We start from the raw sequence: 27,076 nt of genomic DNA, 5'->3' as shown, positions 1-27,076 counted from the left end.
TAACTGCACCACATATCACACTTTCACAAAATGCATGAAGACATGGCTAAAGGTCAATCAGATTTGTGAACATAACCCCTAGCTGTGTGTTGCCGCTTTCCATGTTGTCTGTTGTCTGTAGCTTGTGAGGTGTGGAAACACTTTGTTGCTTTTTATGAATTTTGTCTTGCTGCTTTTTGTCCTATGTTGCTCTGTCTGTATGCTACGTGTTGCTTGTCCTATGTTGCTCTGTCTGTATGCCACGTCTTGCTTGTCCTATGTTGCTCTGCGTCTGCTCACTGCTCAATGATTGCCTATATTGTAATTGTTTTTAATAACCTGCCCAGGGACTGCGGTTGAAAATTAGCCGGCTGGCTAAAACCGGCACTTTTACTGAAACGTTGATTAATGTGCACTGTCCCTGTTAAAATAAACTCAAACTCAATACAGTAATTGAGTACATTGAGACTTCAAGTGGCTTGTGCGGTGATGACGTGGCTCAGTTGGTAGAGCAAGGTGCTTGCAATGCTAGGGTTGTGGGTTCGATTCCCATGGAGGGAAATGTATGCACACACTACTGTAAACTGCTCTGGATAAGAGTCTACTCGAATGGAAAAGGAATGAATAAACCATTTCAGTTATCACATAGAAATAGGCACTATTTGCAAAGTATCTCAAACTAGAAAAACATATGTCAAGCAAGTGTTTTTTTTATATTCCACAGATATCCGTTGTGCTGTTTTGTACAGATAATTATCAGACTCAAGTTATAAATACACAAAAGTATTGCACTGGGTCTGCTGGTCCTGTCTTCAGCGCGGACAATTTTTGTTTGTTGCTAAATCGCAGCACCCCCCCCATCCCGAAACGACTTCCCGCGGCTATGGCAGAGACTCTCTGGTCCGTGCCCAGGATTGCAGATTGTCTGAACCAGGGTAGAGTTGATTTGTGTCTCTTTCAAGTGTGTTTTGAGGCGCTTGCCGCCATCTCACCAGTCTCCTCTGTCTGAAATTGGTTTATGTCTCTCCCCCATCAGAAGGGAAACATTAAGCTCTAAAGCAACTCCATCAAATTCCTCCATTAAGTTTAACACTCTCTAATGCATCCCTCCTTTAAACTACTGTTTATGGTGCATGAAGTGTCACTGCCTAGGCCTAGAGGGAGACATAAACGGGGCATTCTTTGAAATATGCCTCGCCACAGAAATTACAAGCTTATACAGACCCTCTCTCTCTCTCTTCTCTCTTCTCTCTTCTCTCTTCTCTCTCTCTTCTCTCTCTCCTCTCTCGCTCTCCAAATGCGTGTGTTCTTCTAACTTCTCTCTCTGTTTGTTCCTCCGCCAGAGACCATGACCACCGCTACGTCCCCCATCCTGTTGAAATGGGACCCCAAGAGCCTGGAGATCCGCACCCTGACCGTGGAGCGGCTGCTGGAGCCCCTGGTCACACAGGTAGGGACACGCAGCTTTAGCAGAGGCTGTGTTAGCTCAGCGGGCTAACACAGTCGTCGGGGTTACACGGAGGTGGGTCAGCGAACCGCGGTCGCATGATGAGTAACCGTGCTAACCATCAAAAGATTTGAAAGTTCTTCTTTCCAGAGAGGCATTCCCCAGAAACGAGGTTGCTTAGCAACCGCTTCTCTAAGAAGCTTTGATAAACCTGCAGCTTCCTGGCAGGCAGTGGGTAGCAGCATACACACACACACACACACACACACACTGTCCGTGTCTGTTTTGAAACTGCTAGACTTATTGTTTAACCTTGTACTTTCCTCTACAACCCCTTTACTCCAGCTTCCCCTTGAGAGTTTTGGAAGTATCGATTGTACTCTTCTCTCCGTCTTCGGCCTGCCCCGTTGTATCAAGCGTCATTTCTGTTCTCTTTAATCTTACATTTACATTTACATTTAAGTCATTTAGCAGACGCTCTTATCCAGAGCGACTTACAAATTGGTGCATTCACCTTATGACATCCATCTTCGCTGTTGAGTTTATTTTTGGGTTAGTGACGGATGGTTCTGGCATCCCCGGACGAACTAGAACCTGCAGCTTGTTGTGCTGTGTAGCAATTGGTTGCTTGGACCACAAACGACACTTCGTTTGTGTTCCTAGTGTGTATGTGCTGGTTGATTTGCGCTGATGATGGCAGGGACAGTTGAACGTCACCGGCAGTTCATTGGCTAACGGTGTATTGCAACCCCACTCCCCTGTCTAACACACGCACGTACACACACACACGTACACACACACACACACACACACACACACACACACACACACACACACACACACACACACACACACACACACACACACACACACACACACACACACACACACACACACACACACACACACACACACACACACACACACACACACACACACACACACACACACACACAGTCAGTGTTGCTAGAGTTTGGTCAGCAGAACGTGATGTGGCTGAGGGCTGGGCTTCCCATAGGAGGCCCCGCGCTGGGAGGCACATGGCAGACACCACACTGATTGGAACAGAGATGTGTGTGTGTGTGTGTGTGTGTGTGTGTGTGTGTGTGTGTGTGTGTGTGGTGTGTGTGTTAGTGAGACAGAGAGATAGAGATACGAGTCAGCTTTTGTTTGTCTAGCCTATTTGTGGATGAGAGAGACATTAGTGTGTGTTTGCGCACACTGTTTGCGCACCCTCTTTCTCTCTCTGCTGGGTGAGGGAGAAAGCTTCCACCGTGGACAGCTCCTCTCTCTCTCTCTCTTTCTCTCTCTCTCTCTCTCTCTCTCTCCTCTGTATACTGCCTCTTTCTCTCTCTGCTGTGTGAGGGAGAAGGCTTCCACCATGGACAGCTCCTCTCTCTCTCTCTCTCTCTCTCTCTCTCTCTCTCTCTCTCTCTCTCTCTCTCTCTCTCTCTCTCTCTCTCTCTCCTCTGTATACTGCCTCTTTCTCTCTCTGCTGTGTGAGGGAGAAGGCTTCCACCGTGGACAGCTCCTCTCTCTCTCTCTCTCTCTCCTCTGTAAACGGACTCCTTGTCTCTCCCATACTGCTCCGACTGAGACCGAGTCCAACATTGGAACAGCAGCCTGTTATTTCTGTTGCCTGGTCACCCAGCACTGTAGCCTTAAGCTTTCTATTTATTTGACTGAAGTTGCCTGGTCATGCAGCCTGCTGTTTCTCTTAGTAAGATAGCCTGGGTCCTTATACTGCACCTCAACAGTCTAGAATAAAATATGAAAATATTATACTTCATTTATTACGTGGCTAAATAGTTCCTGACGGCAGCCGGTCTCCAACGAGTGCAGCAGCGGGGGAAACGCTAAATCCCAGCTCGAAGGGAGACAACAGGGAGATTTTGAATAGATGAGAAAGAGGAGGGGAAACATCCACTCTAAGACACAGCCTGTGTGATTGATTTGGTTCGTTTCAGGCACTTTTTTCCCCAATACGTTTCCTACTCTTCCGCCAGGCATGACATAATAAAAAAAAGTATGAAATGTGACCTTTTTCTTTGTCACGGCTAGTGACAACTATGTATCATGTTGTCTCATCTGTACCATGCCGTTTCAACGAGGAGAGGAAAGAGAGGAAAGGGAGACGGCGGGAAAGAGACGAGGGAGGAGTAAAGATGAGTAGTGGGGGAAGAAGTGAAGGAGGGTAAAGGAGAGATGAGATAATATTTTTGGGCTTGTATTGGCTGTGCAGGTGCCTACACAGACAGTAGATATATCAACGGGTGTACACAGCCTATTTTGGGTTGACAGTTTAGTGAGGAAGGCAGATGGATGTACTAGTTTCCATATTTGGGCTAGTTTAAGACAGTTTCCATGTTTGGGATAGTTTAGGGTCGTTACCATAATTGTTTATTAGCCTTCTTTACTGTAGCTGCATCAACAAAGTGATCTGAAATCACACTCAAGGCCTGTGAAATCAAGTGCTGCCAAAATTCCAACTTTGAGCTTTTTCAAATGTCACGGTCTCCAACAGAGATCAGTCGGTAGCAATTCTTAAAGCTCTACCAGTGATTCAACTTTAAAACTAATTCTGATTTAATCTTTTGTCTGAGAGACTGCACGCACTTCACATTTGATTAACTTCGTCCGTCTGCAACGTCGACCTTCAAGACACTCCGGTGTTGAAATTCAAGTGCCACTCGCCGTGTATTCACGCTCCCTTGACTTGAATGCATTCAATGATATTTTCCCTGGGCTTCTATCTCAGGCAGGTGAAGTTAAATGAATGACTGAAATCAATGCGTGAATGGATGGATGGACAGTGTCTTTGTGAATTGACTCGGAATGGCATTGACAGGGATGGGTTGGCTCAGCCTGTTGCTAGCTAGCGAGGAGCGCTAGTTGAATCAGAGAGAGCTAGTCACAGTCTCTCTCGCTCTCTCTCACACACACACACACACACACACACACACACACACACACACACACACACACACACACACACACACACACACACACACACACACACACACACACACACACACACACACACGTCAGGCTCATCTCTATGGGTAACCAAGGGGTGCTGCCACCCAGGAGCACACAGGGATCCAAAAGGTTCACCTCCTCCTTGGCTAGCCGGGGGAAAGGCCAGGGGGAGTCAACGCTTGAGCACCGATGCCCTTTTGTTAGCCTCAGCCGCCGTGGACGGGTCTGTTACCTCTCTGAGGACGAGAGAGAGAAGTGTGTAATGGTGTGTGTGTGTGAGCGTGTGTGTTTGAGTGTGTGGGTGTGAGTTCACGCTCGTGCTCGCGCACGCACGGTCTGGATCACGACCCTGTCACGTCTGATCAGCGACGGTGCAGTTCTGCTCCCTTGCCTCGTCTGTTTTGGGCAAAGTCCTCCGGGTGCCTGAGTCTCTCCAGACGAGGCCCATGACAGCCGTTCTGCAGTTTACAGTTTCTAAGCTAACTCAGCCCAAGCACAGTGTCCAAACAGCAGAGCTCTGTTTGAGATTGGATATGAAAGAAAAGTGTCGACTGAGCTATGCTCTGTGCTCTTCTGTCCTCATTTATCAGCATACAGTCTATATTTATCTCTGGTATATAAACTGAACCTATACGCCATACCTATTTTCATGCTATCTAACTAGGCCCATCTCATGTCCTAGGCCTCTAGACTATTCTGTCAGGTCTGTACCTCTGTATCAAGATTCAACTGAGGCTGCATATTGTAGGCCGCTGCCCCCCATTTTGGCTTTTGGAGTGAGGTATGATGAATGTGATTGACGAGGTGGACATGTGGTTTGGCAGAGCAACAAGGTTGTGACTTTGTCCCTGCTTGTTGATGATTGGGAGTGCCCATCTTTGTCCGGAGTAAACGAGTCCCTCATTCCCCTGAGCCTGGTCTCTCTGTCTCTCTCTCTGTCTCTCTCTCTGTCTCTGTCTCTGTCTCTGTCTCTGTCTCTGTCTCTCTCTCTCTCTCTCTCTCTGTCTCTCTCTCTGTCTCTCTCTCTCTCTCTCTCTCTGTCTCTCTCTCTGTCTCTGTCTCTGTCTCTGTCTCTGTCTCTCTCTCTGTCTCTCTCTCTCTCTCTCTCTCTGTCTCTCTCTCTGTCTCTCTCTCTCTCTCTCTCTCTGTCTCTCTCTCTGTCTCTCTCCCTTTATCCCTTTCCTCCATATCTCTCTCCTCCTCTCTACCTCCCGCTCCATCCAGCATGTTTTCTACTCAAAAACAAATAAAGGCCAAGTTGTGCTGTTACTCGACAGTGCATGCATGCTCTCTGTGTGTGGTACATGGAGTGTGACTAGGCTGTGCGGTGGCATAACCCTCTGCTTAGAGCAGTGCGTTTTTGTGCGTGTACGTGCTCGCGGGACATCAAAGGACTTTCATCCAGCCTGTTTCATTAGTCCATGTCTGTCTGCCCCTCTGCTGACTCTAGCCCCTCGCCCCTCGCCTCTGACACGTCCTGTAGGTAATTGGTACGGCCGAGCTGCTCCTCCTAGTAAACACAGCAAGGGCTCGCAGACTGATATGAGAAGTGGATGAGGGCTTGGCTTCAATAGGATATATGGACTAATGGAGAACCACACTTATGTGTGCTTGTGTGTGCAAACTGTGCTCTCGAACTCTGGTTGGTGTTTGCATGTAGTTTGCACGTCTGTGTGATAGCTTCGTTTTGTTGTTGTTGATTTGTTTACCTGCATGTGTCGGCCAATGTGTCCATATTTCTCCTAAGCGTGATATTTCTCTTTGTGAGTGGCTTTGTTTCCTGCAGACTCACATTGTCACGTTCTGACCTTTATTTCCTTTGTTTTGTCTTTATTTAGTATGGTCAGGGCGTGAGTTGGGGTGGGCAGTCTATGTTTGTATTTTCTATGTTTTCCTATTTCTGTGTTTGGCCTGATATGGTTCTCAATCAGAGGCAGGTGTTTTGTGTTGTCTCTGATTGGGAACCATATTTAGGTAGTCTGTTTTTGTGTTGGGTTTTGTGGGTGGTTGTCTTCATTCTTCGTGTGTCTGCACCAGACAGAACTGTTTCGGTTTTTCACGTGTGTTGTTTTTTGTATTTTGAGTGTTCACTTTTATTAAACAAGATGGAAAATTACCACGCTGCACATTGGTCCTCCGATCCTTCTAACTTATCCTCCTCAGATGAGGAGGAAGACGATAGCCGTTGCACACATGCAGATGTAGGATCTTAATTTTGATCACCCTGTTGCAGGATAGATTTCCTGCAACTCGTAGTGTATTTCTGGTTTAAATTTGCAATTCCCCCCATTGTAATTTCAGACGTGATTGTAACGGCTCTCTTTCGGTGAGTGAGTAGACCAAGGCGCAGCGGGTTGTGAATACATAATGAACTTTATTAAACAAGACGAAACTAAACACACGAAGAACACTTGATTATTTTTACAAAACAACAAAACGAACTAGACAGACCTAAACTATGAACTTACATGAAACGAGGAACACATAAACAGGAACGACCGAACGAACGAGACGAGACAGTACCTTGTGGTGCAACAAACACAGACACAGCGACAATCACCCACAAACAAACAGTGAGAACAACCTACCTTAATATGACTCTCAATTAGAGGAAAACGCAAAACACCTGCCTCTAATTAAGAGCCATACCAGGCAACCCAAAACCAACATAGAAACGGAAAACATAGACTGCCCACCCAAAACTCACGCCCTGACCATCACACACATACAAAACAACAGAAAACAGGTCAGGAACGTGACAGAACCCCACCCTCAAGGTGCGAACGCCGGGCGCACCAGCACAAAGTCCAGGGGAGGGTCTGGGTGGGCATCTGACCACGGTGGTGGCTCAGGCTCCGGACGCTGTCCCCACACCACCATAGTCACTCCCCGCTTCTGTATCCCCCTCCCAATAACCACCCTCCAACTAAAACCACCTAAATGAAGGGGCAGCACCGGGATAAGGGGCAGCACCGGGATAAGGGGCAGCACCGGGATAAGGGGCAGCACCGGGATAAGGGGCAGCACCGGGATAAGGGGCAGCGCCGGGATAAGGGGCAGCGCCGGGATAAGGGGCAGCACCGGGATAAGGGACGGCACCGGGATAAGGGGCGGCAGATCCTGGCTGAGGGACTCCGGCAGGTCCTGGCTGAGGGACTCCGGCAGGTCCTGGCTGAGGGACTCCGGCAGGTCCTGGCTGAGGGACTCCGGCAGGTCCTGGCTGAGGGACTCCGGCAGTTCCTGGCTGAGGGACTCCGGCAGGTCCTGGCTGAGGGACTCCGGCAGGTCCTGGCTGAGGGACTCCGGCAGGTCCTGGCTGAGGGACTCCGGCAGGTCCTGGCTGAGGGACTCCGGCAGGTCCGGGCTGAGGGACTCCGGCAGGTCCGGGCTGAGGGACTCCGGCAGGTCCGGGCTGAGGGACTCCGGCAGGTCCTGGCTGAGGGACTCCGGCAGGTCCGGGCTGAGGGACTCCGGCAGGTCCGGGCTGAGGGACTCCGGCAGGTCCGGGCTGAGGGACTCCGGCAGGTCCGGGCTGAGGGACTCCGGCAGGTCCGGGCTGAGGGGCTCCGGCCTGTAGGGTAGCTCATGACTGTAGGGCAGCTCATGACTGTAGGGCAGCTCATGACTGTAGGGCAGCTCATGACTGTAGGGCAGCTCATGACTGTAGGGCAGCTCATGACTGTTGGGCAGCTCTGACAGCTCCTGACTGGCTGGCGTCTCTGGCAGCTCCTGACTGGCTGGCGTCTCTGGCAGCTCCTGACTGGCTGGCGTCTCTGGCAGCTCCTGACTGGCTGGCGTCTCTGGCAGCTCCTGACTGGCTGGCGGCTCTGGCAGCTCCTGACTGGCTGGCGGCTCTGGCAGCTCCTGACTGGCTGGCGGCTTTAGCGGCTCCTGACTGACGGACGGCTCTAGCGGCTCCTGACTGACGGACGGCTCTAATGGCTCCTGACTGACGGACGGCTCTAATGGCTCGGGACAGACGGGCGGCTCTAATGGCTCGGGACAGACGGATGGCTCAGAAGGCGCTGGGCAGACAGATGGCTCAGACGGCGCTGGGCAGACAGATGGCTCAGACGGCGCTGGGCAGACAGATGGCTCAGACGGCGCTGGGCAGACAGATGGCTCAGACGGCGCTGGGCAGACAGATGGCTCAGACGGCGCTGGGCAGACAGATGGCTCAGACGGCGCTGGGCAGACAGATGGCTCAGACGGCGCTGGGCAGACAGATGGCTCAGACGGCGCTGGGCAGACAGATGGCTCAGACGGAGCTGGGCAGACAGGCAGTGCAGAAGGCGTTGGGCAGACGGCCGACTCTGCCCTGCTGAGGCGCACAGTAGGCCTGGTGCGTGGTGCCGGAACTGGAGGTACCGGGATGACGGCACGCACTTCAAGGCTAGTGCGGGGAGCAGGGACAGGGCACACTGACTTCTCGAAGCGCACTATAGGCCTGGTGCGTGGTACCGGAACTGGAGGTACCGGGCTGAGGGCACGCACCTCAGGGCGAGTGCGGGGAGAAGGAACAGTGCGTACAGGGCTCTGGAGACGCACAGATGGCTTAGTGCGTGGTACCGGAACTGGTGGTACTGGGCTGGAAACACGCACCACAGGGCTAGTGCGAGGAGCAGTAACAGGACGCACAGGACTCTGGAGACGCACAGGAGGCTTTGTGCGTGCTGTAGGCACTGTCTTAACCAGACGGCTAGCACGCTCTTCAGGACGAGTCTGGAGAACTGTTCCCGGTGACATTAAGTCACCAACATGTTCATTCGGACGGATGCCGTGCCTCATGCACCACACCAATACATCCCTCATAACGCTCTCCTCCAATTTCTCCATTAACTCCTTTACTGTCTCTGCGTCACTCTCCTCCAAATCCGCCCTCACCGGCTCCTTACGGTAAACAGGAGGAGTCGGCTCACGTCTCCCGACTGACCCAACTAAACTACCCGAGAGCCCCCCCCCAAGAAAATTTTGGGTTTGACTTACGGGCTTCCAGCCTTGTTTCCGTGCTGCCTCCTCATAACGTCGCCTCTCCGCTTTAGATGCCTCCAGCTCCGCCTTGGAACGGCGACACTCCTCTGGCTCTGCCCAGGGTCCTTTACCGTCCAGGATCTCTTCCCATGTCCAATCCTCCTTTTCCCACTGCTGCTGTTGTTGCTGTCCGTTAACCCGCTGCTTGATCTGGGTTTGGTGGGTGATTCTGTAACGGCTCTCTTTCGGTGAGTGAGTAGACCCAGGCGCAGCGGGTTGTGAATACATAATGAACTTTATTAAACAAGACGAAACTAAACACACGAAGAACACTTGAATATTTTTACAAAACAACAAAACGAACTAGACAGACCTAAACTATGAACTTACATGAAACGAGGAACACATAAACAGGACCGAACGAACGAGACGAGACAGTACCGTGTGGTGCAACAAACACAGACACAGCGACAATCACCCACAAACAAACAGTGAGAACAACCTACCTTAATATGACTCTCAATTAGAGGAAAACGCAAAACACCTGCCTCTAATTAAGAGCCATACCAGGCAACCCAAAACCAACATAGAAACGGAAAACATAGACTGCCCACCCAAAACTCACGCCCTGACCATCACACACATACAAAACAACAGAAAACAGGTCAGGAACGTGACAGTGATTTTCCCTTACAAAAAAATGAATCAACCCACATTATAATCCACATAATAATTCACGTTTCCTGTTGCTACAGGATTGTTTTCTTGCTCTAGCAAACTGGCTGAAGTGAAGATCCTACATCTGTGTCTGTTTTAATGAGACATCCATTTACAGGCAGCGGTTGACAAATTTAACCTGCCGATGCAAATTGTGTTTGGCTAACCCTTAATGAAGGGTTTATTAATCCAGAATTAAATGAATCCGAGACAGTGAGTGAACGCCGTACAAACAGTGACACACACATGGGCTATTTATCATGATCACATGATCCTATTATTATATTGCATTCCATTGTGAATGAATGCAGAATTATGCAGACAGAGATTGAACCCCATCGAAACAGCTATTCTCACACACACACACATACGCAATAGCATTATTATATTAGCCTTTGTATTAAAGTGTAGCAAACAATGTTTGTTCCATTACGTACAAAATGTTATTATTATTATTATTTAGTCCCTAGGCGGACTAAAGCAAAGTCACAACTAAACAATGACTTTGTGTGTGTGATCATTCATTTACCTTTGTCGCCCATGCCCGAACCCCTCGGCAATTGCGATCCATTTGAGTCCCCCTGCATAACCCAAGAGTTTTACGAACACAATGTGAAATATGAATTACGCTGTCACACACAGCAACACAATTCAATTATTCAATTTGATGAATAGAATAATCTGTATATTACTGCTACTACGATGGAATGATTCCTGTTGTTTCTTTTAAAGCTACAATCTGGGATTTGTCTATCGGAAAAACGGCAGCAGCGTCACTTGTTTTTGTCACACCCTGATCATTTTCACCTGTCCTTGGGATTGTCTCTACCCCCTCCAGGTGTCGCCCATCTTCCCTATTATCCCCGGTGTATTCATACCTGTGTCCTCTGTTTGTCCGTTGCCAGTTCGTCTTGTTTGTCAAGTCGACCAGCTTTTTTGTTCTCAGCTTCTGCTCTTCCTCAGTCTCTCTTTTTCTCGCCCTCCTGGTTTATTGACCTCTGCCTACCCTGACCCTGAGCCTGCCTGATGTCCGGTACCGTTTCCCCACCTCTGGTTTTCTGACCCCTGCCTGCCTTGACCTGTCTATTACCCGCCCCTGTTGGAACATTAAACCATTGTCAATTCGACATGTCTGGGTCTTACCTTGACTCCCGATAGTTTTGGTATGAAGTGGAGTGATGGGGCTAGGGAAATGTAACCCCTCTCAAATTCATAGGCAGCGTTCTACACTGTAAAAAGAAATCGAGTTGTTTCAGCTAATTATTATTAAGTAGCTGGTTACACTGACTTTTTTTTTGTTGACTAAACTTTTCAGTCCAAGTGTTACCTGGGGAAAAAATGTAGGCCCAAACATGACTCCAACTTTAGAAAACCTAGGCAAAAAAATGCAGTTCACTTCAAATGAAGTGTTTGCTGAAATTGGCTCAAATGTTCATTCATATGAATGAACTTAATACAAATAGTTGGCTCCAGTTATTATTTGGGCATCTTACCTAAAAAAGGCAGAGGAACTAGTTACACAGACACACACACATTGCCTTTAACATACAATGTTTTCAATGAATTACAAAGCCTTTGCTGTAAATTGTTGGGGTAACTTTCTTGGGTAGGTTAGGCTGCGGCCCTCCCAAGGCTATGATGCTACCTTTAAAAGGGCCCGATCATGTGACATACTGACTCCACTGTTCAATTTATTTATAGTCTCACACACACACACACACACATACACACACACAAACACACACAGTCACACACGCACACACACAGTCACGCTCATACGCCTGTGTGTCTATGTTTTTTTCTCAAGTTGGAGCTAATTTTGGTTTATTTTGTTTTTACAGGGACAGTGCACATTAATCAACGTTTCAGTAAAAGTGCCGGTTTTAGCCAGCCGGCTAATTTTTCAACCGCAGTCCCTGGGCAGGTTATTAAAAACAATTACAATATAGACAATCATTGAGCAGTGAGCACACGCAGAGCAACATAAGACAAGCAAGACGTAGCATGCAGACAGAGCAACATGGGACAAGCAAGACGTAGCATACAGACAGAGCAACATAGGACAAGCAACACGTAGCATACAGACAGAGCAACATAGAACAAAAAGCAGCAAGAGAAAATTCATAAAAAGCAACAAAGTGTTTCCACACCTCACAAGCTACAGACAACATGGAAAGCGGCAATACACAGCTAGGGATTATGTTCACAAATCTGATTGACCTTCAGCCATGTCTTCATGCATTTTGTGAAAGTGTGATATGTGGTGCAGTTATGTGTGTCTGATGGCAGTGTATTCCAGACATGGGAAGCTCTCACAGAGAAAGCGGATTTACTAAAGGTGCTTTTGTAACGGTCGTCTTGTGGTGAATGAGCGGACCAAGGCGCAGCGGGTGATGAAGACATAATGAATATTTATTAACAGAACGACGAAACATGAAAACTCTTAAACAAACTACAAAACAAATAAACGACGTAGACTGACCTAAAACATGAGAACTAACAAATACACGAAGAACGCACGAACAGGTACAGACTACAAACAAACGCTACAGTCCCGTGTGGTACGAACATACATACAGACATGGAAGACAATCACCCACAAGCAAACAGTGAGAACAGCCTACCTTAATATGGTTCTCAATCAGAGGACACGTCAAACACCTGCCTCTAATTGAGAACCATATCAGGCAACACATTAAACCCAACATAGAAACCCAATACATAGAATGCCCACCCCAACTCACGCCCTGACCAACTAAACACATACAGGAACAAGAGAAAACAGGTCAGGAACGTGACAGCTTTTCCTTAAGGGAACTGTACAGTCACCTCTCATGGCGGACCTTGTGGATCTGCTGCCATATGTTTGGGTTTTCTGTTTAACAAAAATACTGAGTGGAGGGGGAGCCAGGCCATTTTGAATGTTCCAGTAACACTTGGACCGAAAAGTTTAGTAAAAAAAAATGGCTGTGGAACCAGTTACTTAATAATAATTAGTTCAAACAACTAGATTTTTACAGTTTTACAGTGTAGATGCAAAAACACACAGTCCCTGACATCCACATAGTAGTTTAGTTTAGAATATTTTTCCCAGTTTCCAGGTTGTAGCTTTAATGAGAGCAAGGTGAACATGCAGTAATGCTGATCTCCCTCTGGGTGTTATTTGAGCCAGGCTCGTTCTTTTCTATTATCTGGGATCATGGGTGAATGTGTGAATCCTCAGACATGATGCCCATTGATTTGGCGAAATTGTGAGGTTGTGTGTAGTGTGAGCTCCCCCGCAAGTCTTTGTTGTTGGGCAGTCAAGCGGCAGGTGTCTCTGATTGGAAATTATAATTATCTCAGTTAATACACACTCTCCATGTAAGGGGAGGGAGGGAGGGAGGGAGGGAGGGAGGGAGGGAAAGAAAGAAAGAAAGAAAGAAAGAAAGAGAAAGGGAGAAAGAAAAAGAGACGGAGAGTAGAGAGGGAGATACGGGGGGAGAGAGGTGGAGCGAGGGATAAAGGGTGAGAGGGAGAGTGATGGGAAAGAGAGGGAGAGAGAGAAGAGAGGGCTTGTACTAAGAATGAGTTTAAACTAGTTTAGCCCCTGTATTATTTTAAACTAATTAGCCCCTGGTGGGCCTTCAGATGATAGAGATACAAAACAATCATGTTCTATTCCATTCTGTGCTTCAATTTCTCCCACACATCACACAGGTCAGTACTGGGCCACACAGTAGTGCAATAGGGTGCCATTTGGGACAGAGAACTAGAGAATGGAATAGTGAAGTCTTTTTTTGACAGAACCCGATAGGTCTAGATGTGCTAGCTAACCTACGTTATGGCGTTCTCCTCCAACCTACGGTGCCTTTGACATACCCCTTGACTTATTCCACATTTTGTTGTGTCACAGCCTGAATTCAAAATTGTTGCAAATTTATTGAAATGAAGTACAGAAATATCTAATTTACATAAGTATTCACATCCCTGAGTCAATGCATGTTAGAATCACCTTTGTCAGCGATTACAGTTGTGAGTCTTTCTGGGTAAGTCTCTTAAGAGCTTTACACACCTAGATTGTACAATATTTTCCAAATTTTTCTTTAATAAATTCTTCAAGCTCAGTCAAGTTGGTTTGTTGATCATTGCTATACAGCCATTTTCCAGTCTTTCCATAGATTTTCAAGCCGATTTATGTCAACACTGTAACTCTGTAACTTAGGAACATTCACTGTCGTCTTGGTAAGCAACTCCAGTGTATATTTGGCCTTGTGTTTTAGGTTATTGTCCTGCTGAAAGGTGAATTAATCTCCCAGTGGCTGTTGGAAAGCAGACTGAACCAGGTTTTCCTGTAGGATATTGCCTGTCCTTAGCTCTATTCTGTTTATTTTTTATCAACAACAAAAAAAACTTCCTAATCTGATGACAAGCATACCCATAACATGATGCATCCACCACCATACTTGAAAATATGAAGAGTGGAACTCAGTGATGTGTTGTGTCATTTAGGTTAGTATTATGGAGTAATTACAGTGTTGTTGATTCATCCTCAGTTTTCTCCTGTTACAGCCATTAAACTGTAACTGTTTTAAAGTCACTATTGGCCTCATGGTGAAATCCCTGAGCGGTGTCCTTCCTCTCCGGCAACTGAGTTAGAAAGGACGCCTGTATCTTTGCAGTGACTGGGTGTATTGATACACCATCTAAAGTGTAATTAATAACTTCACCATGCTAAAATGGATATTCAATGTTTACTCATCTACCAGTAGGTGCCCTTCTTTGTGAGGCATTGTAAAACATCCCTGGTCTTTGTGGTTGAATCTGTGTTTAAAGTGCACTGCTCGACTGAGGGACCTTACAGCTAATTGTATGTGTGGGGTACAGAGATGAGGTAGTCGTTAAAAAAATCATGTATGACACTATTATTCCACACAGAGTGAGTCCATGAGACGTATTATGTGACTTGTTAAGCATATTTTTACTCCGGAACTTATTTAGGAGTACCATAGCAAAGGGGTTGAATACTTATTTATTCAAGACATTTCAGCTTTTTGTTTTTGATTAATTTGTAAAAATGTTTATAAGCGTAAATCCAAAAACTACAAAATGTGGGGGGAAAATCAAGGGGTGTGAATACTTCCTGAAGGCACTGTAGGTTACTAATATCAATTAGCTTTCTCTCGATTAGATCGCCCTTGGTTTATTTGTAGCTGTACTGTGAACAGAGACATGGCCATCCCTGGTCATTGTGAGTTCTATTCCATTCTATGCTTCAACTTCTCCCGCACATCACACAGGTCAGTACTGGGCCACTCTGGTCCTAAGAAGGATTGGTAGTGACCGTGGGATATATCCCAAATGGCACCCTATTCCCTATTTAGTGCACTCCTTTTGAACAGAGCCCTATAGGGAAACAGGGTGCCATTTTTGAGAACCAACCTAGGTGATTGATACAGCATGAATACAGCAATCGCTGCTGTTCTGCTGTATCAATGTCTCTCTCGGCCTCGCACACGGAGGCATGGGTTGCCTTTGCAACCGAGCTCGGAGGAATAAGCACAATAGGCAAGCTACTTTATCTTGCCCACAGTAGTCCCGGTACGAGTGCGGGGAGAACTGCTTTCGGATATGATTTTTTTTTCCCCTTGTCAATTTGGATGATTTAGTGTTGCTCTCAGGCGGGGAATAAAAGCCTTGCCTCCAGAGACTCCCAGAGAGCCTGCTAGCTATACCACCTGACAGTGCAGGAGATAGCAGGCCCATTTATTATACAGCAGCCTTCCCTGTTAGCTAGCTAGCACTGCTGCCTGCTGCTGATGGAGTAGTACAGTGCATTTGTCCTAAATGGAACACTATTCCCTATGTAGTGCACTACCTTTTACCAGGGTCCATAGGGAATACCATAGGGCTCGGATCAAAAGAAGTGAGCTAAAATGGGGAATAGGGTTCCATTTGGGACGTACCCCAACACTGACACTCCTACTGGGTAGCTTACGACGAGTCTGTCCGACCGGGAAGTGAACTCGGCTGCCACGGAAGTGTGTAAACATCTGGACTGAGAGGGACTGAAGGGAAGCAAAGAGAAAGACTGCAGAGAAGAGAGAGGAAAACACGGGCATCGTAACCTCTACATGCCACGAGTCAACAGTGGAGGGAATATGACCTGCTCTTTTAAACAGGAGCCTGAATATGACCATGAAATAGACTACAGAGTACAGGCTGAGCCAGTACTCAAATAATATGTATTCGTCTTTATACCATCATATTTATCTTTATTGTAATAATCATCTATAGTCGTATTATGATGTCATAATAATCGATCATCACGGGCTCTACTCTCTAAGAGAGCGGCTTGAGTGGACCTCGTCTGTCTGGAGAGGGCTTGACTGATTAGCAGAGACAAGGCCAGGACCTCTGCGTCACGGTCAACAGTCACTCCAACCTCTGGACGCTGGAGAGACTCAGTGAACCTTGAGAGTAGGTCAGTACAGTAGAGGAGGGATGGAGAGAGGCGGACAGACTCAAACATATAGATAGCCAGGCCAGGTGGTCATTGTAAATAAGAATTTTAACTTCCTGGTAAATGAAATAGGCCTAAATAAATACGTAGCCCCAATTGTCATTACCTATCCAGTGCATTTGGAGTCCTAGGATATCTTATGCTGGCTAGATTATCCAGCTCCACACATTGGCTGATATGGCTTCTGCATACATGTTATCAGGCTCTAGCCTGCCGGGCTGTGATAAAAGCTGTGGGTTGAAAGACCGAGCAGAGAGTCCACTGTCACGGAGCTCCTTTTAGCCAGTCACCTTACATGAATAGAGCCGACACACATGCCCAGTCACATATCACCGCCCCTCGAATGAGTGGAGTGGACAAGTGTGTCAAATGAAGAGTCCCGGTAACACCTCTTAAGTACACAGGACGTCTCTGAGGCATTTGACAACCATCAGACTCTGTCCCGTCCTGCCACCAGTATATCTGGAGGGGATAGTGTGTGTGTGTGTGTGTGCGTGTGTGTGCTAGCCACTATCACAGTCGCACACTGAAGTGTTCAGGTCAGGCCTGCCTGTTTTGCCTTCACACATCGTAAACCCGAGCCAGGACCCAGGCAGACAGACAAGGTGATGACTGCCTGATCGTGACAATGACCGTGTCTCCTGCCTGGCTCCCAGCCCCAGCACTGCGTCAATGTAAAATCTAACAGATTGCTATAACATAAGTACCCCAACAATCTACAGCAATTTTTTTAAGGCTTTGGAATTCGGTCCTGTGGTTTGAATCCTCATCAACATACTGTACCTCTGCAGTAGCACAAGGCCAAGTTTTCAACGTGCTATTAGAGCAGAAAGAGGTAATAAAACGTAGAATATGAGAAACTAAAGTGAAGCTATTACGGCTTGGTGTTCTCTCTTGCGTCGCTCTAATCTGGGGGAACCACAGCGTTAGCACTTTGGCCATGGGGGACAGTAATTAAAAGCGCACTGGACCATCTGTTAATGTCCCATTCTTTTCCCTTATGCTCTAGCACTCTGTGTGTGTGTGTGTGTGTGTGTGTGTGTGTGTGTGTGTGTGTGTGTGTGTGTGTGTGTGTGTGTGTGTGTGTGTGTGTGTGTGTGTGTGTGTGTGTGTGTGTGTGTGTGTGTGTGTGTGGGACACTGATACAGGGAGCTGAGACGGTTCTTATAGCAGTAGAAGTGCAGCATATGCAGACTAATTCACATAGATCCCTAGTCAACCAGAATACTTTCACTCCAAGTCCACAGGCTGCCAAGCCACTTTTCCCGGTCACCGGTTGTACCAAAACTCCCCATAGAAATCCCTTTTGAGTTGCACAAAAATCCAACATGCGGAGGCTGAAATCATTTCTGTGTTAGCGGTCCTTGGCTGTTTTAGCTGAGCTGTAGCCGTCCCCATTGTGGCTCCTTGGGGAAGGCGAGTCTTTGTACCCGGGCCCCCAGTGGAGGCTAGAGGAGGGACTGCTGTGCTGTACTTTACACATGAATGACTTGGCCCATTGATGATGTATTCAGTCTCTCTCAGAGGAATAGTGAGCGGCCGCTGCCTCTGTTTCGGCCCCTCCAGTCTGCTGCTGTAGTCTGTGGCACTTTACTTCAGAGCCACACGAGATGAACCTGTAGAAATGTACATGGCTGAAGAGTCGTAAACACATGACACACAAACCAGTGGTGGCTGGTTGTACTTTACATCTGAGGACGGGCTCACACCGTAAAGGCTAGAATGGACTAAATGGAACCGTGGTAAATATATCAAACAAATGGTGTCCATGTGTTTGATACCATGCACTCCATTCCAGTCATTATTATTGTCTGTCCTTCGCTCATCAGCCTCCTCCTACGCAACTGCAGAATGCACACTTGATACACACATACGCTATGACACTCACTCAAAGACCCATTCATGTGCACACACACTGATGATGAAGCTAAATGTACACACATATTGACTACCGACTCACGGTACACTCCACCGGCCTACAGCTAAGAGATGGTCGGTAACATAGACATTTAATGAGTTAATGGGATAGAAACTCTGAATGTGGATTCCTATTCTAGTAATTATGTTTTCTATGGTCTGTAGTACTGTTGTTTAGAGAACGAAAATATTCCTCTGAAAGATGAGCTTTATTGATTTTGCAGGGAAAGCCAGTGGACCATGTCAAGCAAACTGTGATGTGAGAAGAATACGCTAGCCGTTACGGTGTTGTGTGCGATGAACATTTGCGACCATATTTAAAACACAACTGCTGTGCTTTCTGTCAAAGTGGTTGAATGTCAACTAAAACAACAACTGACTTTTTGACCTGTATTGCCAACATGCGGGTCTTCCTACATCTACACTTTTATTTTTGTCACGCCTGCTCCCGCTCTTCCCCCCAGGCGCTTGAGGGCGCTAGGCCCCCCAGCATTGCGCACTCCTGCCACCATCATTACGCACATCTGCCTTCCCCCCCCCCGTCACACGCATCAGCGATTATTGGACGCACCTGGACTCAATTACCTCTGTCATTACCTTCCCTATATCTGTCTGGTTCCTCGCTCTGTTCCCTGCTTCAGCATTAATTGCCATTTGTCTTTGTTTACCCATGTGCTGATGCTGTTCCTGTCCTGTTACCTGTCTGTTCCTTATTAAATGTGGACTCCCCGTACCTGCTTCTCTTCTCCGGCGTTGGTTCTTACAATTTTATACCTACATATTAACACAAGTAATGGCACACTTTGCCTTTTCAGAAATTAAACAACAAATGTGTCATTCCTAAATAAATCAAAATCAAAAAGCATATATATACATTCAACTAATTTCATGAACAAAAAATAGTTTCCCCTCCTCCACAAACAAACCGCTCCTTTGTATGCCCACTTCTCCTCAAACAAAGGGAGATCTTTTACAGCCGAGAAGAACTCAAAATTCACTTTTATTCCATTTTGACTAATCCTTTAAAAACACATCTTACATTCTGCCAATATCCTGTGTCTATGTTATGTTTCCTACTCAGAAAGATTGACATCTTAGCTTGTCTCCAAATAAAATTTAACAGTTGACAATTTATTTTCTGTTGCTTACTATATTGAAACTAGTGATGTATCTATATTACATTTTTGGCCGATACCGATATCCGATATTTTTCCTTGCCAAAAAAACATGATACCAATAACCGATATTTACAATTTTAGTGGCCTTTTAAGCATTCTAGTACAGCATTCTAAATAGTTAACACACACACACATGGACGCAGTGGTCTAAGGCACTGCATCTCAGTGCAAGAGGCGTCACTACAGTCTCTGGTTCGAATCTAGGCTGTATCCCATCCGGCCGTGATTGGGAGTCCCATAGGCGGCGCACAATTGGCCCAGCGTCGTCCGGGTCGTCATTGTAAATAAGAATTTGTTCTTTACTGACTTGCCTAGTTAAATAAAGGTTACACACACACCACACTGACCAAAAAGTTATTTTGTTGGCATTGACGTATGTCCCCATTACCAGTAAAACATAATCAAAACCTATTTCTTTCACTTACTTGCTGTGCTGTTTCATTGTTCATTTGTTCAGTCATTTCCTTCTCAACCAGGATTTCTATGGAACGCCGTTTGCGTCTTTGAGTGTCAAAAAAGATACACTTCAAATGTGACATGTCAAATAACACAACATAATCTGTTGCGGTAGCTATAGTTAGCGAGCTAACTATATAGTTAGGTATCATCATCTAAAATAACCCTAATTTGTAAGACAGTTCTTATTTGATTAATGGTGGTCGAACCCACCTATATGAAGCTAGCCACAATAAGGAGCAGCCACAATAGTGTACTTTGCGGTGAGCCTTCAAAATAAAAGAATGGCATAATTCTACTGTTTGTATTAATTTGCATCACTGTCAGTGACATACTTTTATTTTGAAGGCAAACCACAAATCCCACTATTGTGCCTAATCCTTATTGTGGCTAGCTTCACAACACAGAAAATTTTGGATGAGGCATCCATTTCAGAGATTCCCTGAAACTTAATTCTCACCAATGCCCCATGTGCTCTGATACCCAGCAAGTCTGCCAATGTGACTTTTTTTTCTCTTGAGGGCCTGAGCATGGCCTCGATCTCCTGTGGTCTCAACCAACGTCAGGAGAGCCACTATTTCAGACTCTAAGGCGTACATTGATCTGGTGATATCCCTGGTGACATTCATCATGTATTGATTACAGAATTGTTGAATCTGGATTTTCCCTATATCCCACCACGGTTGAAGGGATACAAAACTGTCGTTTTAAGACCTCCACCTCTTCCAGAAAAAACAAAAACATTTCCTGAAGTGAGCATCACTCAATTAAGTTATATTAAAATGCCAGTATGTGCTTTTGGGTTTTACAGCGTTAATGTACACCACCTCTGTTATCAAACAATGATCAGAATATCTCACTGGGGTTTTATCACACTTGATTTACAGACCTGAGATTGATGCTCAAAACAATAAAACCTATCTAACCTCTAGATGGTGTTCTCTCTCACATTAGACCATGTGATCTGTCTCGTACCTCCATGTTGGGTCCTTACATCACACAGTGTTACATTAAAACCTATCTAACCTGTCCAGAGAGATGGTGTTCTCTCTCACATTAGCCCATGTGTTCTGTCTCGTACCTCCATGTTGGCTCCAAACATCACACAGTGTTACATTAAAACCTATCTAACCTGGTCAGAGAGATGGTGTTCTCTCTCACATTAGCCCATGTGTTCTGTCTCGTACCTCCATGTTGGCTCCAAACATGGAGGTACTCCCGGGTGGGGCAGTGGTCTAGGGCACTGCATCGCAGTGCTAGCTGCGCCACCAGAGTCTCTGGGTTCGCGCCCAGGCTGTGCTGGGTTTGCGCCCAGGCTCTGTCGCAGCCGGCCGCAACCGGGAGGTCCGTGGGGCGACGCACAATTGGCATAGCGTCGTCCCGGTTAGGGAGGGTTTGGCCGGTAGGGATATCCTTGTCTCAGTATGTAAAAATGTAATAAAATGTATGCACTCTACTGTAAGTCGCTCTGGATAAGAGCGTCTGCTAAATGACTAAAATGTAAATGTAAACATCACACAGTGTTACAATAAAACCTATCTAACCTGGTCAGAGAGATGGTGTTCTCTCTCACATTAGACCATGTGTTCTGTCTCGTACCTCCATGTTGGCTCCAAACATCACACAGTGTTACATTAAAACCTATCTAACCTGTCCAGAGAGATGGTGTTCTCTCTCACATTAGCCCATGTGTTCTGTCTCGTACCTCCATGTTGGCTCCAAACATCACACAGTGTTACAATAAACCTATCTAACCTGTCCAGAGAGATGGTGTTCTCTCTCACATTAGCCCATGTGTTCTGTCTCGTACCTCCATGTTGGCTCCAAACATCACACAGTGTTACAATAAACCTATCTAACCTGGCCAGAGAGATGGTGTTCTCTCTCACTTTGGCCAAAATGTACTGTCTCGTGTCTCCACAGTTCTTGTGTTACAATAAGGCATTTTTAAAAAGTCCTTGAGGCTATATGAGGTTCTTTGTGGTCTATCTAAATCACTGACTGTGCAGTTAAAATCCCCAGCAAGAAATAAATGATCCTCAGTGTTACATTTCTCAATGGTATTTAATAATGTCTCTATAAAACATTCCCTCTCAGCTGCCACTACTGGAGCATACAGTATATATTTATTAAACACATAGTGGTGTTTTCATATCTGGCTCTAACTTTTAATAACCTCCCCTCAACTACCTCTTCAAACTCATATGACAAAGGCAAAAAACACCCCCACTTTTTGAGCTTTTATGACTACACACCACTGCCCCCCCCCCCACTCCTGTTGCCACATAACTTCATTTTCAATATTACTATGTGTTTATCAATCTCTACCCTCCTCTTAGAATTAGAACCTTCATCACCCCTTAAATTCTTCCTCTTAATCCTCGGTGCAGCTGCTTCATTTTCCATTGTTTCAATCTCCTCTTGGACTCCACTTTCATTTCCCAGCAACGACTCAGCGACCCTAGTCGCATTCTCACCGGCTATTTCCCCTCCCTCTTTGCTCTGATCCACCACAATTTCCACCGTAGCCACCCCGCTCTCCTTTCCTACGTTTCCAACCACATCTGCCCACCTTCTCCATTCCGCTGCACCCTTAGCGTGTTCATCCTTTCACGGCGGTGCATTAGCTGCATCAGCGCTAGAGCTGCTACCGGGCTCTGCGTGCTCGTTCTTGGGACAATAACGTACCAAATGCCCCTCTCTTCCACAGCCAGAGCATTTCATTGATTCAGTAGAAGCGTAGAACACATCATCAAATCCGTCAGTCTTAAAACTAAACACTAAATTCAGTTCGCCAGTATCCTTCTTTAAAATCACGTGCACCTGTCTCCTATGAGACACATGTTTCAGCAAAGGAGATTTGCATCCAAAAATAACTTTGACCATGACGAGATAATTCTCGCTCCATCACTTCATCTCTAACGAATGGTGGCACATTAAAAAGTAGAACTTTCTTCGCCGGATTCATAAGAGGAAATACCGACGTCTGCATATCCCACGATACAACACCACTCGCAACTATCGTGTTCACCTTTTCAATGGAATCGAAGAATATCTCTACAGAGCTACTCATCCTTGAGGCAGATTTTAGGCTATTTATGCCCAATGATAGCGCCAACTGCTAAGCTACAGTCTTCCACCGAACACCCTGCCGTAGCCAGAATCTTTACTCCATGCCGCCGACTAAGTTTTTCTAGCCCCAACCCTCCACGAGAGGCCATTGCAACCAGCTGGTTGCGGCCTTTAGAAAAACAACCTGAGCTATCACACCACCCCATACGTGCTTAGTGACAATGAGACAAATATAACCTTAAAACAACTAAACTAATCAATAATTATATACAGTTGAAGTCGGAAGTTTACATACACTTAGGTTGGGGTCATTAAAACTCGTTTTCAAACACTCCACAAATTTCTTGTTGACAAACTATAGTTTTGGCAAGTCGGTTAGGACATCTACTTTGTGCATGACACAAGTAATTTTTCAAACAATTGTTTACAGACAGATTATTTCACTTATAATTCACTATATCACAATTCCTGTGGGTCAGAAGTTTACATGCACTAAGTTGACTGTGCCTTTAAACAGCTTGGAAAATTATGTCATGGCTTTAGAAGCTTCTGATAGGCTAATTGACATCATTTGAGTCAATTGGAGGTGTACCTGTGGATGTATTTCAAGGCCCACCTCCGTGACTCTTTACTTGACATCATGGGAAAATCAAAAGAAATTAGCCAAGACCTCAGAAAAAAATTGTAGTCCTCCACAAGTCTGGTTCATCCTTGGGAGCAAGTTCCAAATGCCTGAAGGTACCACGTTCATCTGTACAAACAATAGTACGCAAGTATAAGCACCATGGGACCACGCAGCCGTGATACCGCTCAGGAAGGAGACGCGTTCTGTCTCCTAGAGATGAACGTACTTTGGTGCGAAAAGGGCAAATCAATCCCAGAACAACAGCAAAGGACCTTGTGAAGATGCTGGAGGAAACAGGTACAAAAGTATCTATATCCACAGTAAAACGAGTCCTATATCGACATAACCTGAAAGGCTGCTCAGCAAAGAAGAAGCCACTGCTCCAAAACCGCCATAAAAAAGCCAGACTACGGTTTGCAACTGCACATGGGGACAAAGATCGTACTTTTTGGAGAAATGTCCTCTGGTCTGATGAAACCAAAATAGAGCTGTTTGGCCATAATGACCATTGTTATGTTTGGAGGAAAAAGGGGGAGGCTTGCAAGCCGAAGAACACCATCCCAACCGTGAAGCACGGGGTGGCAGCATCATGTTGTGGGGGTGCTTTGCTGCAGGAGGGACTGGTGCACTTCACAAAATAGATGGCATCATGAGGTAGGAAAATTATGTGGATATATTGAAGCAACATCTCAAGACATCAGTCAGGAAGTTAAAGCTTGGTCGCAAATGGGTCTTCCAAATGAACAATGACCCCAAGCATACTTCCAAAGTTGTGGCAAAATGGCTAAGGACAACAAAGTCAAGGTATTGGAGTGGCCATCACAAAGCCCTGACCTCAGTCCCATAGTACATTTGTGGGCCGAACTGAAAAAGTGTGTGCGAGCAAGGAGGCCTACAAGCCTGACTCACTTACAACAGCTTTGTCAGGAGGAATGGGCCAAAATTCACCCAACTTATTGTGGGAAGCTTGTGGAAGGCTACCCAAAACTTTTGACCCAAGTTAAACAATTTAAAGGCAATGCTACCAAATACTAATTGAGTGTATGTAAACTTCTGACCCACTGGGAATGTGATGAAAGAAATATAAACTGAAATAAATCCTTCTCTCTACTATTATTCTGACATTTCACAATCTTTAAAAAAAGTGGTGATCCGAACCGACCTAAGACACAGGGAATTTTTACTAGGTTTGTATGTCAGGAATGGTGAAAAACTGAGTTTAAACGTATTTGGCTAAGGTGTATGTAATCTTCCGACTTCAACTGTGTATATACACACTGAAAACACCAAAACCCAATAGAGTGAAAAAAATTCTGTCTTTCTCACAATCGCTCCTGGTTCGAGAGAGAGAGAAAGAGAGAGATCAACAACTTTGTAACCCTGATGCAACCCTGCTGCAACCCTGCTGTAACCCTGATGTAATCTGGTGTAACCCTGATGTAACCATGATGTTACCCTGATGTAACCCTGATGTAACCCTGATGTAACCCTGCTGTAACCCTGCTGTAACCCTGATATAACCCTGCTGTACCTTTGATGTAACCCTGATGTAACCCAGATGTACCTCTGATGTAACCCTGCTGTAACCCTGATGTAACCCTGATATAACCCTGCTGTACCTTTGATGTAACCCTGATGTAACCCTGACGTAACCCTGATGTACCTCTGATGTAACCCAGATGTACCTCTGGTGTAACCATGATGTAACCCTGATGTACCTTTGATTTAACCTGGTGTTACCATGATGTAACCCTGATGTAACCCCGATGTACCTCTGATGTAACCATGATGAAACCCTGATGTACCTCTGATTTACCTCTGATGTAACCCTGATGTACCTCTGATGTACCTCTGATGTAACCCTGATGTAACCCTGATGTACCTCTGATTTACCTCTGATGTAACCCTGATGTATCTCTGATGTACCTCTGATGTAACCCTCATGTAACCCTGATGTACCTCTGATGTAACCCTCATGTAACCCTCATGTAACCCTGATGTAACCCTGACGTACCCTGATGTAACCCTCATGTAAGCGAGAAAATGAGAAAAACACACCTCCATCTATACTTACCTTTGTCTGACTATAAGTTCATCTGTGCAGTTTAGATGGCCATAAGAATGTGGCTTAAATTATTTAATACACCTGGAATGTTGTACAAATATTCTAGGTGTGCACAGAAATGCCCCATAACCTAGCCTGTATGGAAGAACTTGGGAGATTTCCCCTAGCACTCCAAAATGAGAAAAGAGCCTAGCACACTGTGATCCATAATATTATCATCACAAGGCTGTCTTGTGCAAACACCACAACCCAGAGAGTGACCCTTTAGAGCAACAGGCGCCAACCAAAATTCAAGCACATACAAATCTCTAACCAAAATACATACACTAATTATTGGCAAAACCAAATTCAATTTAATCACAAACTTCAATCTTGCCAAATTGGCGCAACACTTTGTCAATATCAAATAATTTAAACAAAGGAAGACATTAACAATGTTAGAGTGTGCAAAGCTGTCATCAAGACAAAGGGTACTACTTTGAAGAATCTAAAAACTAAAATATATTTTGATTTGTCTAACACTTTTGGTTACTACATGATTCCATGTGTGTTATTTCATAGTTTTGATGTCATCACTATTATTCCACAATGTAGAAAATAGTAAAAATAACTAAAAACCATTGAATGAGTAGGTGTGTCCAAACGTTTCACTGGTAATGTATATATTTTTCATCTTTGAGAACTAACAATCACTAAAATAAAAACGAGACAGTTACGGTGAATCTAAAATTTGAAAAATGATCCATTCAGGATTGTTTTTGTCATGGCATGGGGCCCCCAGCTCAATTTTATCACTGAAACCGACAGGAGGGCCTGTAAAGTTTCCGGGTCACCGACCACACCATTGGCCACACCCACGCCAACGCCCACCACATAAGCCCTATTTTGATCCATAATATACCCTGCTCGTCTTTCCATGAAGCTCCTCTAAAGTCCTGCAGCTTTATCAGTTCTTTTATGTGTTGTCAGCTTCTCTGCCTGAAAGGAGAATGCTGTTGCCGTGGGCGACTTGAGTTGGCGTGGGTGTCCTATCTCACTCCCTCCAGTAAAAGAAGAACTTACCGCATCAATCAAACATCCTCCTAATGCTGATGATCGTATGTCACGTTCTGACCTTAGTTCCTTTTTTATGTCTTTATTTTAGTTTGGTCAGGGCGTGAGTTGGGGT

The 27,076-nt window shown here is 45.7% G+C and overlaps 1 protein-coding gene across 3 annotated transcripts in view; it reads left to right on the top strand.

Moving 5' to 3' along the window:
- LOC129841328 (catenin alpha-2) overlaps window positions 1-27,076 on the top strand; it is a 697,172-nt gene that overhangs the window by 36,492 nt on the left and 633,604 nt on the right. For all 3 annotated transcript variants that reach the window (XM_055909550.1, XM_055909553.1, XM_055909551.1), the window contains exon 2: window positions 1,323-1,429. In XM_055909550.1, the coding sequence (XP_055765525.1) occupies window positions 1,328-1,429 (102 nt within the window). In that variant the 5' untranslated portion in view covers window positions 1,323-1,327. The remainder of the gene's footprint in view (window positions 1-1,322; window positions 1,430-27,076) is intronic.

Source organism: Salvelinus fontinalis, chromosome 42, assembly GCF_029448725.1.
Source record: "Salvelinus fontinalis isolate EN_2023a chromosome 42, ASM2944872v1, whole genome shotgun sequence".
In the NCBI taxonomy this organism is placed as follows: domain Eukaryota; kingdom Metazoa; phylum Chordata; class Actinopteri; order Salmoniformes; family Salmonidae; genus Salvelinus; species Salvelinus fontinalis.
The sequence above is the reverse complement of the archived record's forward strand: the minus strand, read 5'-3'. Positions and strand labels throughout refer to the sequence as shown.